Genomic DNA, 14,346 nt, shown 5'->3' with positions numbered 1-14,346 from the left:
ACTCTTGAAAGTAGTGTAACACATCTCAAAATAACCATAAAACAATTATAATAAATGAGGGATTTTCGGTTAAATAAAGTATATGTTATAAATAAAGTATATGTTATACCTGTAATACATACGTAGCCTTTGCTTCTGCACAGGTGTTGTGTTGAAAATCTCCCCCAGAATCCCCCCTTGGCGTTCTTCGTTACTGTGACTTGCTTGCTAGTTGACATTTCTGCTCTTCACTCGTGTCAGGTTAGCCTACCTTTCACTGATCTTAGTAGCAGAAAGCATTTTTGTCTGCAGTTTTAAGTTTGGCTAATTGTTTCAAGTGTATGTGGCGGTTCTTGCTTGTATGGCGCCCTGGGCGAACCCCCCCCCCCCGCCCCCTACTTGGGCCAGGATATTGCCCATTCTTCTCTGTCCAAGGAGGAGGGGAAATGGGGAGGGGGGGGGTGTTGCTGGGTGAGAGGAGGAGTTTGCAGGGGGCATGTCAACAATGCATATTAAGTAGAGATGTGCTTTGAGCACCAGGTCTAAACAGGAAGACAGACACAGAAGCCCAGTCTAGGAGTTTTAATGATGAACCAGAATATACAAAGGGAAACAGGATGAAATGCAAGATAATTATTGCAATGTAAATCCAATAAACATTAAAGAAATGTAAGCTAGTCTCTATAGTGAAATGTGGACAGAAATGTTTGCAAAAGGTTAGCTAGTCTACCAAGAAGTTGAGTTTTCACCTGAAGATGTGTTGATAAATCATGTTTGATTTATATTAGTATATTTTAATGTCTATCCTCTTATATTTTTTTTTACAGGATTTTGTTTGGGAACGAACCGATTTTAGTCTGGTGTCTCGTCTCAGAACTGCCTACCCATGGGTTACCCTACCAGTAGTCTATAAGACTACAGACAATATAGCTCTGAGGGTCCTCAACACACACAAGCCTCTACACCGCGCTCAAGGTCTCGGTCCAGGTAGAGGGGAACAGTGAACTATTTACAAATAAAAAAACGTCCGACCACCCAGCCAGTGGCTCAGTGTCCTTCACCTCGCCCCTTAGCGTCCTTCATTTCCGTCAGCCACTGGGCCACGTCCTTACCCCCAGCAGCAACAGAGCAGAACGCCACGCCGCCGAAGCGGCTGTGGCCCGTCTCCCGTCGCTTCGGCAATCCGCATTTGGAGCAGACGTAATGCTCACTTTGCCTTCTCTTCCCGGCTGTCCCCTCCTCTGTGTCCGCCGCGATCCTCTTCCTCCTCCTCCAAGCCGTTGTCCTTGACACTGGAGGAGGTGAAGAGCAGCCCGTCTGTGGTCCTTGGGCTGGGGAGGGTCCGGGAAGTGCGGGGGGTTGTTGCTCCAGGTGGGCTGGCAGAATGGGCACGTGGGCGGGCTCTCCTTGCTGGATGGTTTGGCGTGGGACCGGGGGGGAGGGTGGCGTAGGGAAAGGGAAGGGTGCCCTGATTCCCTCCTGCTTTAAGTGGAGGGGCTTGGCTGCAGGGAGGGGCTGGGTGGTGACGCTGGGGGCAGCAGCGAGCCCCATTCCCTGCTGCAGCACCATCCTCTCCCTCTCCTTCTGACGCCGGGAATACCTGAAACAGGGAGAGAAAACAAACAAGCTGTCACTCAGATTGTCATTAGTCACAAGGCTTTATGTAACAAGTCGTCCATAAGTTAATGTCTTACCACTGACTGATGGTCCTTTGATTCAGCTCAAAGAGCTGAAGGTTGGTCTGGGCCATCAACCTTGGGGAGGTCAGCACTGCCTCCCTGATGCCCACGTAGTCTGCCAGAATGAGCGCCCACCTGCTCTTCGTGGCGCTGGGATGGATTTGACAGAGCTGACTGCAAATGGCCTCCACCAAACGGCTGGTGCCCGGCCAATTTGCAGGGCCCGAGTTGAGTCCGAGAAGGCAAGTGAAACAGAGGAGATAAATAATTAGAGAACATTGAAGAATGATAGCCATCGCCTGACCTTCATATGCATGTAATGTAGAGGCAGGCAATAAAATAGTAAGGTGGAGGACATGAACACTAACAACATACCGTTGGAGAGAGTCTTTTCCTAGGATAATGGACGACTTCCCCTTCGTTGTTTTGAACCGCCCCTGAACGATCCTCTCCTGGTGTCGGGCAGGGTAGATCAAGCGCTGTTTGTCGAAGTCTGCCAGCACCTGCCACAGTGCCACCAGACCGTCTACCCTGCGGACCGACAACCCCTGACGGTTCCTCACCCCCACCAAGGCCCTGGCAAGCCTGCGGACATGCTGGTAGCCTGGCATTGCATCAGGACCTTTAGTCTCCTCCTGAAGATAAAGAGATAATGTCCTACATTTAGGGGTAACACTTCAGATGTTTCTACAAAGGAAATAGATGTTATTTTACATTGTGTAACGAACAGAATCACACTGATGGATTCTTGTAAAATGAAACTCTTGTTGTGAGCTTTCTAAAATGTTTGCACTCAGCTGATGGCATCCTTGTTATTAAACACCCAAAACTTGTCTAGAGTTTGTCTCAATTCCTTATTTAAGAGGTTACAATAGCATGTATTTTTTTAACAACACAAAAGGTCAAGTATAATTACCTCTGAATCAGAGGAGTGGTCAGGGTGAGGAGAACTGTGTCGACCAGGGGCCTCAGGAGAGCTTCCGTCTTCAGGGGCGGTGGGGCTGGATGGCCCAGACCTGGGTGCGTCAGCAGGTCCCCATGACAGAGGTGCTGCTGAGCTGGAGGACGGGGCGCTCATAGGAGTGACGTGAGGGATGTGGACTGTCTTGTCTACATCCTCCTCCTGAAAGCCCTCGTCCTCCTCGTCGAGCTGCTCGACGGCGGCCTCTTCCGGAAGGTCAGGGTCCCCGCTGACATCCTGCAGCACTCTGCCAGTCTGCGAGTACAGGTACTCCACTCCGAGGAGTTCCCCTATGAAATAAATAAAATAAAAAGCAGAGTAGAGAAGTGTTAATGGGATGTAATTAATGCAACTGATGTAAATGTTCATTCTCTTACTTGACTTACCTGTGTACTCGCTAGGCTTGGTGTAGTCCTTAACCTGATCCTTGCCCAGCACAATTTGGCTGCTAAGGTTAAGGATGTGCTGCAGGTGGCCACTGTAGGAGAGCAGGGGCTTCCTGTTCTTCCCCTCCACTGCTGCCTGCGCACGGTCCTCGTTCCACCTCATCAGTCCATCCAACAGGAATGCCTGGAAATGCATTGCATTTGCCCTGGTACCTGAGAGAACAATGCACGATTAGGTTGGGAGAGCTGTTGCTGTTAACATTAAACATTAAGCATTACTTTAAGCTCCACAATGACAATTACCTGGGATGAACCGGTTGAGGTGGAGATGGAATGACTCCAAGGATGTGGAGCCCCGTGCGCAGCGATAAACCGGCAACATCACGCCGCCCTTGGTGATTTTGCCGGTCTCGGTGTACAGCTGTACACCGGGTGGGTCCTGTATGCAGTGGAGGTGGCGCCTCTGCTCTTTCCAGATCGCCTGAATGCGGCTGGAGTCCAGCAACGGGATGCCCAGGGTGTCGAGCCCCTTCTCGCTGTTGAAGGTCTCGAGGAGGTCAAGAAGAAGGACTTCTGTCGCCGCAGCTCCACGCGTACGACGCCGGCAGTGAAGCGCAATCTCCTTCCTGCCGATTTTCTTCGAAACCTCTGCCTCGGTGAGGCCGACCATCCCGTGCTTCCTCTCCAGCTCAGACCTCTTGGCCTCCAGCAGTCGGCAGACATCGCCTGCATCCCACTCAAAGATGCAGGTTGACAGCTGCCGCATGAAGGGACCGTAGAGCTGGTGGCTCTCAGTGGTGACACCTGACGCGAACCGCCGCATCAGGTGCCAGATGTCCAGCCGAACCACCAGCTGGTCCCAGTCATTGTACATGGCAGCTGTCTTTGATCCGCCAAGGCTGGAGCAGCAGTCTCGGTCCACGTACATGAGCTTGGGGGGCGCCACCCCGGCGAGCCGGTACCGTTCCATGAGACCAGCCGCCATGGGGAGCAGGCCCTCGCCCTCACCGGCAGTGAGGACACTGACGAGGACCTGCCCATGCTCGTTACCGACGTTGGTAACCCAGGCGGCTGTGTCTGCAGCGGTACCCGCAAGCTTTTTAGTCACCTGGAGACAGACACACAAAAGACAGAAAGGTAAAGACATTATTTAAATATAGATATAAAAAAAAAAATCAGACATGACTCATCTTCACATTTTTAAGTGAAAACTCACCTTCTTGGTAGAGTCCATCTTTAAGATGGACCCAAAGACGGAGGTGACCCTGGCCTTCACCTCATCCAGCCGCGATAGCACGTCATGGCTGTAGACTGTCAGAAGCCAGACGGGTGAGGGCACCGGGGGCATCTCCGGTGGATCAGTGAACTGCCGCCCAATGCCCAATGCCAGAAACTGCTTGCACTCCCCGAGGTACTGTATACAACGCCGCATCCAGGACTCGCTGTGACTTTCACACAGCTTGCTGTAGGTCTGTGACGCACTGTTCCCCAAAGTGCGCGACCTCAGCATCCTCACAACCCGCAGGTCACAGGACAGGCTAGAGAGAGAGAAAGAGAGAGAGAGAAAGCATATGAATGACATGCATTCATTTAACTTCATTACTAACTAACAAAACCTTGTGAACTTACTTGTATGTCAATATTGCTGGAAACTGGCAGCGATGCTGAGCGTCCAGCTGACTGACAAGGTCCCGTGACCACCCCGCGACCTTCTTCTTACACCGGCCGCATTCCAGGTACTCAGTGGCCATGAGATACCAGCGGTCAATGTCCAAGACCCTCCGGATGGTCTTGTAGAGCCCAGCCTGGCACAGTGTGCCTCTGCATCCAGACTGGGGACATGCCAGCTTGTATGTCCATATACGTACGGGCATCCAAAGGAACAGCTGACATGCGAAGAAGGGGTCGGGGGATGCGGGTGGCTGATTGTAGATCGGCCGCGGTTGGGGAGGGTTCCACCACGTGACCAGGTCAGTGGTGAGTGTCGACCTCCCAAAGCTATCCCTGGTGAACAGCGTGCGGCCGATCCACCGCTGCTGCTCCTTGGTGAGAGATGAGCGCCAACTCTCTGGAAGCAGCAGCTGAGTGAGAGGAGAGAGTGATGGGGGAGAAGGGATGGTAATGTTTCAGAGAAAAGGACAGGGAGAGAGTATGCAGGAGACAAGACAACTGTGTCCAATGTTTAATATCTTAACAATGTGGAGTAATTACAGTTGATGAATTTACCTCGGCACTTTCTGAGGCGGGCCTTGGAGGCAGGAAGGACTGCCGGGGCAAATCCTCCTCTTCGCTCCGCCCTAGTAGGGCAGGAGCAGGGACCGGGTCAGGAACCGGGGCAGGGACCAGGGCTCGGTCATTTGGAGGCAGAGGCCGAGGGAGCGATGGGTGGAGCTGTAGGGCTACGGCTTTTGCAGTGACACAGAAATATATAGGTTAAATAATGAATAAATGCTTCCATGAATGAACAGACATATGTATATGTATGTAAATGTAGATAACAGTGACTAAGTTAATAGCACAATTCCAACATGCCCAGATGAATATCAATCAGTGATAGGATGTAACAAAATAATTAAATGAGTATTGGTCAAGTTTGAGTGTAAAACTTACATGAAATTAGTGATTGAAATGGAAAATAGAAAGTCGTGATTACGTGACATGCAGGATGACAGCTACATACAGGATGACAGCCACATACAGGATGACAGCTACCGTGGCAAGGGAAGATATTTAATAGTGCATACATGCAGTGACTCTCCTCTAAAACCCCAGATGACTCTTACCAATACATTTCCTTGGGCTGATGATAGGGAAAAATATTCAAAACACTTTAATACATGTCAGCAAAAACTTGAACTGAATAATTCTCAAATGTCCTATGTCAATTAATAGTGATGTAAAAACATACATGTGTCTATGTCAGCAGCTGCTTTGACCAGCTCTGCGCACCGGCTCAGGACGACCATCTCTGCACCGGGGTCACCTCCCTCGGAGACGACACGGGCTCGAGCCTCTGCTTCCACTTCCTCCCACTTCTTAGCCCTCACAGGGGGGCCCTGAGCACCAGAAGCAGGGGGGCCGTCAGCGGCCACTTTTACTGCCCGGGGTGTGGACTTGAGGACCAACTCCTGTGAGGGCGTGAACCAGAAACTAGGGTTTTCCATCTTAGGAGGCAAGAAAAACACTATTATCATGACTGAGGAGTGCAGTGACAAGTAACAGCATAACCGTATTAGATACATATAAAAGGAACTTATGTTTGCTTGATAGGTCTGCTAGGAGGAGGACAGCAGTGGGGGGTTATGGGTAGGATTAGGGTGATTATTATTTCACATGCAGTTAAATTCAGTTTACATAGAAAGACACGTTTGCCCCCAATGACCATCAATACAATGCATTCAACTACATACACTTCAAATGCATGCCATCAAAAAACGAAGAAAAATCGACAATTAAACAGTATACAATTCCAAGTTTGAGTTGATATAGATGTTAGCTAAGGTTTTATAGGGTTGTTAGCAGTCAAATCAACTTTTGCGTTTTTGTAAACTTTGTTTACAGTAGCTAGCGATCTACAGATGTTGTTAAATTACACAGTTCAGGTAGCTCCTGTAGTCAAACAATTCGTTTGGCTAGACGTGTTATTGTCATATTTCATCACATTTTACTAGTTGATTATTTTCATTTCTTTGCAATATATATACATAGGATATTACCCATTTCTGTCAGAAAAATGTTTGATAGACAATGCTAACTTGCCTGCGCACAGCGTGCAGCACACTATACTAGAGCTACAGTAGCTAGCGATCTACAGACGTTGTTAAATTACACAGTTCGGGTAGCCTCTGTTGTAAAGAAAAATGCAGTTGGCCAGAGGTGTTAATGTCATATTTCATCACATTTATAGTCCTTGATGTGGATTTCTTTGCAAATTAAGCGAAATCACCACATATACTCACCGGGTAGGTATGATCAAAACAATGGCTGCCGGAAAATATTTTTTGTGTGGTCAAGTTACGTTCCAAGACTTTCGGAGAGTGATGATTGGCTGAAAAACATTTGAAACAAGCTAGACTTTTCATTAGTGGGTTTTTGCTCTCTTTCTCCAATTTGAAACAAGCTAAAACTCTGATTGGAGGAGAGGACTAATGGAACAATATGGGTATTTGGAACATTAGGAACAAAGAAAAATGACACGCAAATTCGTGAAGCGTTCCTTATTTTGACCCCATTTACCCCTATATATAAGGGGGATATCCATCTTCCTCCGAGTATTACCCATAAGAAAATGTTTTAAATCCCATTGGAAATTGTGCCAAAATGGCAGTGACTTCATGTTAATTTTGTTCCAATACGCAATAGCGCTAACAGTGATAATTTCCAAAGATGGAGTAGCAGTGAAGACGTGTTTTGTTCGTGTCTCGTGTGCTTTTGTATTTTTCGTATATATATTTAAATTATATTTTCGATCTCTTTTCGATTTTTTATTTGATTATACCTTCCGGTAACCTGCCTCACCCAATGTGATACGGTATCGCTATTATTTTAAATTTTAGAACACATTCAAGAACCTCCAGAAGCTAACCAGATGTGTCAAATCGGAGGGCATGTTGTCCAGTCCTCTGGCAGTCTCTATGGGGGTGCCATGTGGGTGCCACAGGGTTCAATTCTTGGGCCGACTCTTTTCTCTGTATATATCAATGATGTTGCTCTTGCTGCGGGCGAATCCCTAATCCACCTCTACGCAGACGACACCATTCTGTATATTTCTGGCCCTTCCTTGGACACTGTGCTATCTAACCTCCAAACGAGCTTCAATGCCATACAACACTCCTTCCGTGGCCTCCAACTGCTCTTAAACGCTAGTAAAACCAAATGCATGCTTTTCAGCCGTTCGCTGCCTGCACCCGCACGCCCGACTAGCATCACCACCCTGGATGGTTCCAACCTAGAATATGTGGACATCTATAAGTACCTAGGTGTCTGGCTAGACTGTAAACTCTCCTTCCAGACTCATATCAAACATCTCCAATCTAAAATCAAATCTAGAGTCGGCTTTCTATTCCGCAACAAAGCCTCCTTCACTCACGCCGCCAAACTTACCCTAGTAAAACTGACTATCCTACCGATCCTTGACTTCGGCGATGTCATCTACAAAATGGCTTCCAATACTCTACTCAGCAAACTGGATGCAGTTTAACACAGTGCCATCCGTTTTGTGACTAAAGCACCTTATACCACCTACCACTGAGACGTGTATGCTCTAGTCGCCTGGCCCTCGCTACATATTCGTCGCCAGACCCACTGGCTCCAGGTCATCTACAAGTCCATGCTAGGTAAAGCTCCGCCTTATCTTATCACCCACCCGTAGCACGCGCTCCAGCAGGTGTATCTCACTGATCATCCCTAAAGCCAACACCTCATTTGGCCGCCTTTCCTTCCAGTTCTTTGCTGCCTGTGACTGGAACGAATTGCAAAAATTGCTGAAGTTGGAGACTTATCTCCCTCACCAACTTTAAACATCTGCTATCTGAGCAACTAACCGATCGCTGCAGCTGTACGTAGTCCATCGGTTAATAGCCCACCCAATTTTACCTACATCATCCCCATACTGTTTTTATTTATTTACTTTTCTGCTCTTTTGCACACCAGTATCTCTACCTGCACATGACCATCTACATCATTTATCACTCCAGTGTTAATCTGCAAAATTGTAATTATTCACCTACCTCCTCATGCCTTTTGCACACAATGTATATAGACTATTTTTTTTATTTTTATACTGTGTTATTGACTTGTTAATTGTTTAGTCCATGTGTAACTCAGTGTTGTCTGTTCACACTGCTATGCTTTATCTTGGCCAGGTCGCAGTTGTAAATGAGAACTTGTTCTCAACTAGCCTACCTGGTTAAATAAAGGTGAAATAAAAAATAAACAGTCAGCCAATCCAATGACATCCCTCTTCTCTCTCTTTCTCTGTCACACTTTCTCTCCCTATTTTTCTTTCTCCTCTCCCTTTTCTTTCATCATTCTCCCCCTTTTTCTCACTCACTCCCCTTTTCTTTCCCTCCCTTTGTCTCTCACTCTCCCTTTCTTTCTCTTTGTGTCTCCCCATTTTGTCTCCCTCCTCTTTTCTCATTCTCTCCCTCTCCCCCTTCTGTCTCTTTCTCCCCCCACCACCAGTTTTAAACTCTAATTGAACCACACTGGCAATGTTTCAACATGAACGTTGAAACAGTCACCTTCCAACCACAGCCAGGCCACATGTGAATCTCTAGTTCTCTGTCGCTCTCTTTACCATTTCCCTCTCTGCTGTTTCTCTCGTTCTAGTTCTCTCTCCTCTGTTACTACTCTTCTGTGTTGCTCTGTTCTGCTTCTCTCGCTACTAAATGGGGAGTTGGTTATAAGTATCTTTGGCCAGGCCATGTTGCAGAGAGCGGGGGAAGGGTGGGGAACAAAGACCAGGGGAAGAGCAACTAAAACCAGCAGGGGGGGAACAAAGACCAGGGGAAGAGCAACTTCAAACAGCAGGGGGAGGAGTCCAAAAGCTTATTACACTACATGTTAGTCTAGAATCATTCCTTATAATAATCAATTAAATGTCTACATCTATAACTAAAGTCAAAATGTCACAAAACAGCAGTTTACAGTTGATCACTGATCACTTTCTTACCAAATAGCACATTTTCATGTAAGGTACACGATTTTAAAATCCCCATGTTAGGGTATTTTTGACGTAGGCTTCACAACATTTCCTGCTACGTTTATGCATGAGGACCTTTAGTGAATGCAGCCCCAGAGCGTGTCGGGTTTCAGTGAGTGGGTGGGGTTTTGTGCGAGGGCTTTTGTTACGTCATTATGTTCTACCCTATCAACGTCCTCGACGGCACAGTGTACCCGCATATCACCCAGCATACGTTGCAACTCTGAGGCAGAGGTTAGAACATTACAACACACAAGGTAGCCATTATTATCCCTACCAGTTTCATGTCTATACAATATCCTGTGGGAACCTTCTATGGGTGGTTTTTGAGCCTCAGAAGGTCTGTTTGACCCCAACCAGGATCCGAAACGTCAGGAGGGTTGTGCTCTATATATGAGGGCCTGTCCTAGGTCTGTATTGTGCTCGCTTCGGCAGCACATATACTAAAATTGGAACGATACAGAGAAGATTAGCATGGCCCCTGCGCAAGGATGACACGCAAATTCGTGAAGCGTTCCTTATTTTGACCCCTTTTACCCCTATATTAAGGGGGGACATCCATCTTCCTCCTAGTATTACCCATAAGAAAATGTTTTAAATCCCATTGGAAATTGTGCCATAATGGCAGTGACTTCATGTTAATTTTTATCCAATACCTCCATCTGGTGGCCACATAGCGCTATTGCATCCATTGGTGTCGTCACTAACAGTGATCATTTCCCAAGATGGCATAGCAGTGAAGAGGTGTTTTGTTCGTGTCTCGAATGTGATACGGTATCGCTATTATTTTTAATTTTAGAACACATTTAAGAACCTCCAGAAGCTAACCAGATTTGTGTCAAATCGGAGGGCATGTTGTCCGGTCCTCTGGCAGTCTCTATGGGGGTGCCACAGGGTTCAATTCTTGGGCCGACTCGTTTCTCTGTATATATCAATGATGTTTCTCTTGCTGGTGGTGGTAGTAGTGGTAGTAGTGCTAGTAGTAGTAGTAGTAGTAGTAGTAGTGGTAATGATGATGGTGGTAGTAGTAGTAGTGGTAATGGTGGTGGTGGTGGTAGTAGTAGTAGTAATGATGATTGAGGTAGTAGTAGTGGTAATGATGGTAGTAGTAGTAGTGGTAATGATGGTAGTAGTAGTAGTAGTAATGATGGTAGTAGTAGTAGTAGTAATGATGGTGGTAGTAGTAGTAGTAATGATGATGGAGGTAGTAGTAGTGGTAATGATGGTAGTAGTAGTTGTAGTAGTAGTAATGATGGTGGTGGTGGTAGTAATGATGATGGTAGTAGTAGGGTAATGATAGCAGTTTAGTGATGATGGTGGTGGTAGTAATGATGATGGTAGTAGTAGGGTAATGATAGCAGTTTAGTGATGATGGTGGTATGAGTAGTAGTAGTAGTAGTAATGATGATGGTGGTATGAGTAGGAGTAGTAGTGGTAGTAGTAATGGTGGTGGTGTAGTAGTAGTAGTAGGGTGATGGTAATGATAGCAGTTTAGTGATGATGGTAGTAGTAGTAGTGATGGTGGTGGTGGTTGTAGTAGTAGTAGTAGTAATGGTGGTTGCAGTAGTAGTAGTAATGGTGGTTGTGGTGGTAGTAGGGTAATGATAGCAGTTTAGTGATGATGGTGGTATGAGTAGTAGTAATAATAGTAATAGTAGCAGTGGTGGTAGTAGTAGTAATGATGGTGGTAGTAGTAGTAGTAATGATGGTGGTAGTAGTAGTAGTAATGATGGTGGTAGTAGTAGTAGTAATGATGGTGGTGGTAGTAGTAGTAATGATGGTGGTGGTAGTAGTAGTAATGATGGTAGTAGTAGTAGTAGTAATGATGGTAGTAGTAGTAGTAATGATGGTAGTAGTAGTAGTAGTAATGATGGTAGTAGTAGTAGTAGTAATGATGATGGTAGTAGTAGTAGTAGTAATGATGGTAGTTGTAGTACTGATGTAATGGTGAAGATTAGTTATAAGTTAGTTTGTTTCATTTTCCATTTTTATTTATTATATTTCTACTACTGACTTACCTTGTTATTTTTGTATTTCATGTTGTATTATCATTTACCACCATTTTATATTACTATTTGTTATCTTTTTATAATTGTATTACAATGTATATTGTATACATTGTTGCTTTGGCAAAAGTGACACAATGTTTTTCATACCAATAAAGCAGCTTGAATTAGGAAAAAAATGAATGAGAGAGAGAGAGAGAAATAAGAGAGAGAAATAAGAGAGAGAAATAAGAGAGAGAGAAATGAGAGAGAGAGAGAGAAGAGAAAGGGAAAGAGAGAGAGAAAGAGAGAGAGAGAGAGAGAAAGAGAGAGAAGATTGAGAAAGGGAGAGAGAGAGAGAGAAATAAGAGAGAGAAAAGAAATTGAAAAGAGGAAGAGAAATAAGAGAGAGAAAGAGAAAGAAAGGGGGAGAGAGAAAGAAAGGGGAGAGAAGGGAGAGAGAAAAGTGAGAGTAAAGAGGAGAGAAAAGAGAAAGAATGGAGTGGAATGAAGAGAAGAGAAAAAAAGAAAGAGGGAGAGAAAAAGAGGAACAGAGAAAATGGGAGGGAGGGAGAGAGAGAAAGAGGTTAGAGGGAAGAGAGAAAGAGGTTAGAGGGAAGAGAGAAAAGAGAGGGGAAAAGAGAGAAGTTGTAATGCAATGCAACCTCTGGCCTCATCTCCCTATCATGCACGTGTTAAAGGCACTGTACAGTACTGTACCTTTCTGCGTTGTGTTCTGGTGATGTGTAGGTGGAAGACAAGTCTCTGGACACAATTCTGCTGGTTGTCTCTCTTTTAGTGACTGAAGGGATACAAACACAAGACAAAGGTTGGTGCTGCTGTCTGGACTCCCAAACACAACTATATTAGCCTCTCTTCATCACGCGCTGAGCTAACTCACGTCAACAACTAAAAATGCATTGTACAAGATGTACGTGTTCATATTTTCAAAAGACTCATTTCATTTTATAAATGTTGTACAGAAATAATTAGCTAATAAATGCTAAATATTTCTTAGTGTACTATTGCACCTGAGGTAAACTAATGAGGCAACAACGCCATTTTGACATGTCCAGACAAGTAACAAAATTAACAACGGCTAACTAATTAGCACAATAAACATTACATATCAAATCGTCACATTTCACAACATACCTGCATGGAATGGATACAAATACAAAGCCAAGCTTGATGCTGCCGTCTGGACTGCCATACACAACTATATTAGCCTGATAAAAGACAAGAGTGCTGAATTCCTGTCAGAAAACTCACGCTGTCTGCACCTGAAAGACCCGCAAAGGTAACGGTGGCTGGGCAAACCTTGCAAAGTTGCAATCAAACATTATCCCCATTCACACTAATATATATTCCTAAAAAACAGTAGCGCAACACTAAATCAATGACGATATCATTTTCGGTTGTCTTTTTTTTTTACATTTGCTTACATGTGCATTGAAAAGAGCGGAGCGTAACATGACACATACCTCTCCTCATCAGGCTCTGAGCAAACCGAGGAGTAAAAGCATGACTCCCGTTGATGACCTCACAGCATTAACACCATGTAGAAAATAAATACAATACAATAGTTCACTCTTGAAAGTAGTGTAACACATCTCAAAATAACCATAAAACAATTAATTATAATAAATGAGGGATTTTCGGTTAAATAAAGTATATGTTATACCTGTAATACATACGTAGCCTTTGCTTCTGCACAGGTGTTGTGTCGAAAATCTCCCCCCAGAATCCCCCCTTGGCGTTCTTCGTTACTGTGACTTGCTTGCTAGTTGACATTTCTGCTCTTCACTCGTGTCAGTTTAGCCTACCTTTCACTGATCTTAGTAGCAGAAAGCATTTTTGTCTGCAGTTTTAAGTTTGGCTAATTGTTTCAAGTGTATGTGGCGGTTCTTGCTTGTATGTCGCCCTGGGCGGAACCCCCCCCGTCCTGAAATGTTTATTGCTTGCCAACATTTTACTCCCTCTTCTATGTTTAATATAACACACACACATTAATGATTCATGTCGGTTGCCTTTTCTGGCATGAAGTTTGTTCTCTAGAAACTATTTGACTCTGATGTGTGTCACCGAAAGTATTTGACTCGAGCCACAAAATTAAGGAAATTAGAGGCAGGGGTGGATTCTGGCAGGGGGATATTCGGCACAACACTGGTACCTAACTTACTTGATGTTAGTTAGAAGCCAGCATTTATCTGCATTTGGAGAAAGTTGTGAACTCTTATCTTTTGGACACCCAAAGCTATGAAAATCGTTATTATTATGCATTATTTGAATCTAATTTGCCCATGTGGATCTGACATGCATCAAATGCTACATAACTTTGCATGCATGCTTTCCATAAATGCAATGTACTGATGAAATGCCCCCATAAATAATAAAAAAGGCAAGAAATGCAACATTAGGCCAACCTGACTAGCGGGGGGAAACCGTAGCTTGCGATCGTCAACACGATAGGATCTGAATGGAGGAAGAGACGCGTCACACACACCCGTGTAGACCGTTTTCACAGTCTTCTTGTTATGAAGTCAATCAACTGTATTCGCTTCTCAAGTATTGGTTAACATATGGAATATACACAAATTTGACAGTCGTGTCAAGTTGTCTGGATGTCATTTGGGTGGAAGGCCATGCACGA

At 45.1% G+C, this 14,346-nt stretch overlaps 1 protein-coding gene and 1 non-coding gene across 9 annotated transcripts; one reads left to right on the top strand and one right to left on the bottom strand.

Moving 5' to 3' along the window:
• Window positions 1-546: 546 nt before the first annotated feature.
• On the bottom strand, window positions 547-13,202 carry LOC124002687. Of its 8 annotated transcripts, none has more exons than XM_046310330.1 (13): window positions 13,178-13,202; window positions 12,414-12,485; window positions 6,965-7,053; window positions 5,914-6,169; window positions 5,232-5,410; window positions 4,635-5,086; window positions 4,222-4,543; window positions 3,309-4,113; window positions 3,006-3,218; window positions 2,575-2,909; window positions 2,034-2,293; window positions 1,674-1,856; window positions 547-1,579 (listed from the first exon to the last, which is right to left on the bottom strand). In XM_046310330.1, the coding sequence occupies exons 1-13, from the start codon at window positions 13,185-13,187 to the stop codon at window positions 1,027-1,029; spliced, it is 3,729 nt and encodes a 1,242-aa protein (XP_046166286.1). In that variant the 5' UTR covers window positions 13,188-13,202; the 3' UTR covers window positions 547-1,026. The 8 variants fall into 8 exon arrangements, with proteins under 8 accessions (XP_046166286.1, XP_046166283.1, XP_046166285.1 ...); XM_046310327.1 differs by lacking the exon at window positions 13,178-13,202 and adding an exon at window positions 12,849-12,952 and having other exon boundaries at window positions 6,965-7,074; window positions 12,414-12,495; XM_046310329.1 differs by lacking the exon at window positions 13,178-13,202 and adding an exon at window positions 12,849-12,952 and having other exon boundaries at window positions 12,414-12,495.
• LOC124004492 lies at window positions 10,128-10,234 on the top strand. Its single transcript, XR_006833475.1, has one exon. It is a non-coding gene; the product is annotated as a U6 spliceosomal RNA (small nuclear RNA).
• Window positions 13,203-14,346: the final 1,144 nt, after the last annotated feature.

Source organism: Oncorhynchus gorbuscha, linkage group LG18 (assembly GCF_021184085.1).
Source record: "Oncorhynchus gorbuscha isolate QuinsamMale2020 ecotype Even-year linkage group LG18, OgorEven_v1.0, whole genome shotgun sequence".
Classification (NCBI taxonomy): Eukaryota; Metazoa; Chordata; class Actinopteri; order Salmoniformes; family Salmonidae; genus Oncorhynchus; species Oncorhynchus gorbuscha.
This window is presented reverse-complemented; position numbering and strand designations above follow the sequence as displayed.